Source organism: Accipiter gentilis, unplaced genomic scaffold, assembly GCF_929443795.1.
Source record: "Accipiter gentilis unplaced genomic scaffold, bAccGen1.1, whole genome shotgun sequence".
Taxonomy (NCBI): Eukaryota; Metazoa; Chordata; class Aves; order Accipitriformes; family Accipitridae; genus Astur; species Astur gentilis.
This window is the reverse complement of record NW_026060975.1, coordinates 844064-847087: the sequence shown is the minus strand read 5'-3', so window position 1 is coordinate 847087 and position 3024 is coordinate 844064. Positions and strand designations below refer to the sequence as shown.

Sequence of the window (3024 nt, the reverse complement as noted above, 5' to 3'; positions counted from 1 at the left end):
AGTGCAAAGGGAAGGCAGTTTCTACCACTGGTGGAAATCCTCGCTGGGGGGATTCAGTGGGCCGAGAAATGCTAATAATGGGATGGCATGGAATAGCTGCCATTTGGTGGGCAGCTCTCAGGGGCATGCCGGTTTCTAGATGGAGCGAAGGGAAACTGGGTGCTGCTCCCAGGAGGAATGCGGTGGGATCCAGGATTTCTGACAGCAAGCGAGCTGCTGCAAAGTGCCTCCACGTCTCGAGAGGGCCAGAAACTTGCCGCAGCCCCAAGGTGGCAACCTTTCCCTTTTATTTTGCAGTTCTTTGATCGCTTGAAGCTGTTTTGGATGCCGGCGAAACACCAGCCGGATTTCATCTACCTGCGGCACGTGCCCTTGCGAAAGGTGCATTTCTTCACGGCGATCCAGCTGACCTGCCTCGTCCTGCTCTGGACCATCAAGGTGTCCCGTGCCGCCATCATCTTTCCCATGATGGTAAGAGCTGCCACCGCTCGGCAGCGGGATGTTTGCAGTGTTGGAGTGAGAGGTGGCATCGTCTCTGAGCTCACCGCATCTTCCCTCTTATTCGTAAAGGTTTTGGCTCTCGTCTTTGTCTGGAAAGCAATGGATTTCTGCTTCTCAAAGTGAGAGCTCAGCTTTCTGGATGACCTTATGCCAGAAAGGAAGAAGAAGTTGGACAATGCCAGAAATGAAGCCGGAGAAGAAGAAGAGGTAAGGCTTGCTGTGTCCTCGGGGCTGGACATCTCCGTGTGGCTGTGAGATTGCCTGTTTCTCTTACAGCTTGTCTGGAAACGTTGGGGGAAGATCAGCACTCAATCGAAATAGATCCCAATAGCCTGTAACTTTTGTAACCTTTGTTTCCTCAAGTAGCAGTGAGCTGAACGCTTGAATACAGGTGTAATTTTTAAAACGAGTCGTTTTTCACAAAGGTCATTATCATTATGATGATTATTATTAGATGCTGCTGCTGCTGCTGCTGCTGGCAAGACTTGCTCATAATCGTGCTTTGAACACACAATCCCCCTGCCCCGAAATCTTTGGAGTGAACAGTTTCTCCCCTGCTGCACTAATACGAATAGCTGCCAAGGGGCAGAAGCGGAGGGCAGACTGCTAAGTTTGTGCTGGGCATTCAGCTTATCTCCACTTGGATCAAAGACAGAGAACGTGATTTGTCCCTTTTTTACATCAGGAGTCCAGGAGGGTGATGGAAGCTGCTGCTGCTGCAAGTTCAGTTCAGCTGAACGTGGGGAAGACCAGTGACGTGGATATCCCAAAGCAAAGCAGTGACAGGTAAAGCCCCACCAAGCACCAGGACCCCCGTCAAGATTAGCTTGAAGGTGTTTGGCAGAGTTTTCTCCACTTGCCTCTTTGTGGGGCATCCCACAGAAACCAGCAGGCAGCTTGGTGGGAAAATCAAATTTGGGGGCAGGGCTGCAGGAAGTGATTGCAGGGCTCTGACCGCAAGCAGAGTGGCTGCAGCACTCGCGTTTGACCCCCAAACCTTGCCTCATCAGTGCCTTTACGGTAGCTGGAGATCCTCATACTTACACATGAGGAGTTGCAGGTGTGATCTGTACCAGCAGTGGCTTAGGAACCCGGACCGGGGCTAAGCCCCAGCAAGAGCCTTTGCACAGAGCTGTTGCTCTGCAGCTCCCGGGCTTGCCTCCCAAAACTCCTCATCCAGCAAAATCCCCCCCACTTATGCGGAGCTTTGATTCTCGGGGCTCTGCTGTTCCTCTTGCTGATGCTAATGCCCTTGGTGGCATCAGTTCCCATAATCACGGTTTGCTATGCAACATATTTATTGCAGGACTGATCCTTCTGAGATTATTATCCTGGATGAAATGTCACAAACGACCGTATGGAAGGCTCTCACTTTGAAGACAGAAACCCTTTGAATCCAGGGAGGAAAAAGGTAAAGGATTGCACGTGATCGTGACCATGCTCCTCTGCAAGCTACGGCGCATGCCTACGCATTTCCCACGCTTTGGCCGGCAAAGCTGAGCAAACGGCCTGTCCCTGGGAACAGGCAGTGAGGACCGTGGCATGCAAACCAGCTCCTCTCTGCTGGGGTGGTCCCCCAAACAGGGCAACATCAGCAGCAGCTGGCAGGTCTTCCACTGATGATGCTCTCCCTCTTTTTCTCTTCCCTTCGCCTTTCCCCACTCCCGCTTTTCACGTTTAGGAATCTTGACTTTGAAGGAGAGGAGTGAGAGCGTGACTCGGGGATGTGCCAACGCAGATAGAGGGAGAAAGCGCTTTGTTTCAGTTGGAGGATTCCCATTAAAGCCATGCAGATGTTTTCAGTTATCCTTGGTGTGCTTCAGGCATTCAGTATCTCTAGACCAGCAAGCTGAGGGGAACGTCACAGTCAAGGGGAGTTTGGTGGTGTTAAGTCTGTGTGCGTACGTGCGTGGGGGGGTGTGGGTTTGTAGTGGTAGAGGGACTGCTACTGCTTTATCATTCAGTGCTCTTCATTTAATACCCAATTCCTCCTCTTTTTTTTTTTCTCTTTTTTTCAAATGTAAACTGGGAATGTCCAAAATAATTTTCTGTTATAGTTGATGCATTCTCCACTTTCTTCTTGATCACGACCGGGTTTTTGGTCTGGTTTGGGGTCCTGGCTTTAATTCGCTCCTACGTCTCTTACTGATACAAGAGGGATGCCCTCTGTGGCAGGGCAGCATAGAGAGCGTCCGAGCCGTTGGCCTAAGGTGAAAGAAAAGCATTTGCTCCCTGCGCTCCAGTTGTACCTTTCTTGGTTGGTTTGGCAAGTATCACAATAACGTGTGATGAACTGACCGTAAACCCCATTCCCCGTCCCCCTGTGCCACTGGGGGGTGGTAGGGAATCCGGGAGTGAATTTGTGCCCAGGAAGAAGGGAGGGGTGGAGGGAAGGTGCTCTGAGATTTGGTTGTATTTCTCATTACCCTGCTCTGGTTGATTTGTAATAAATTGAGTTAATTTTCCCCAAGCGGAGTCTCTTTTGCCTGTGACGGTAATTGGTGAGTGATCTCTCCTGTCCTT

The 3024-nt window shown here is 50.8% G+C and overlaps 1 protein-coding gene across 1 annotated transcript; it reads left to right on the top strand.

The window, feature by feature from the left end:
• The first annotated feature begins 631 nt into the window (after window positions 1-631).
• Window positions 632-2258, top strand: LOC126037234 (electroneutral sodium bicarbonate exchanger 1-like). The gene is made up of 4 exons (XM_049797505.1): window positions 632-708; window positions 1187-1287; window positions 1808-1912; window positions 2183-2258. Exons 1-3 carry the CDS (start codon window positions 649-651, stop codon window positions 1893-1895), a joined length of 249 nt encoding a protein of 82 aa, XP_049653462.1. The 5' UTR covers window positions 632-648; the 3' UTR covers window positions 1896-1912; window positions 2183-2258.
• Window positions 2259-3024: the final 766 nt, after the last annotated feature.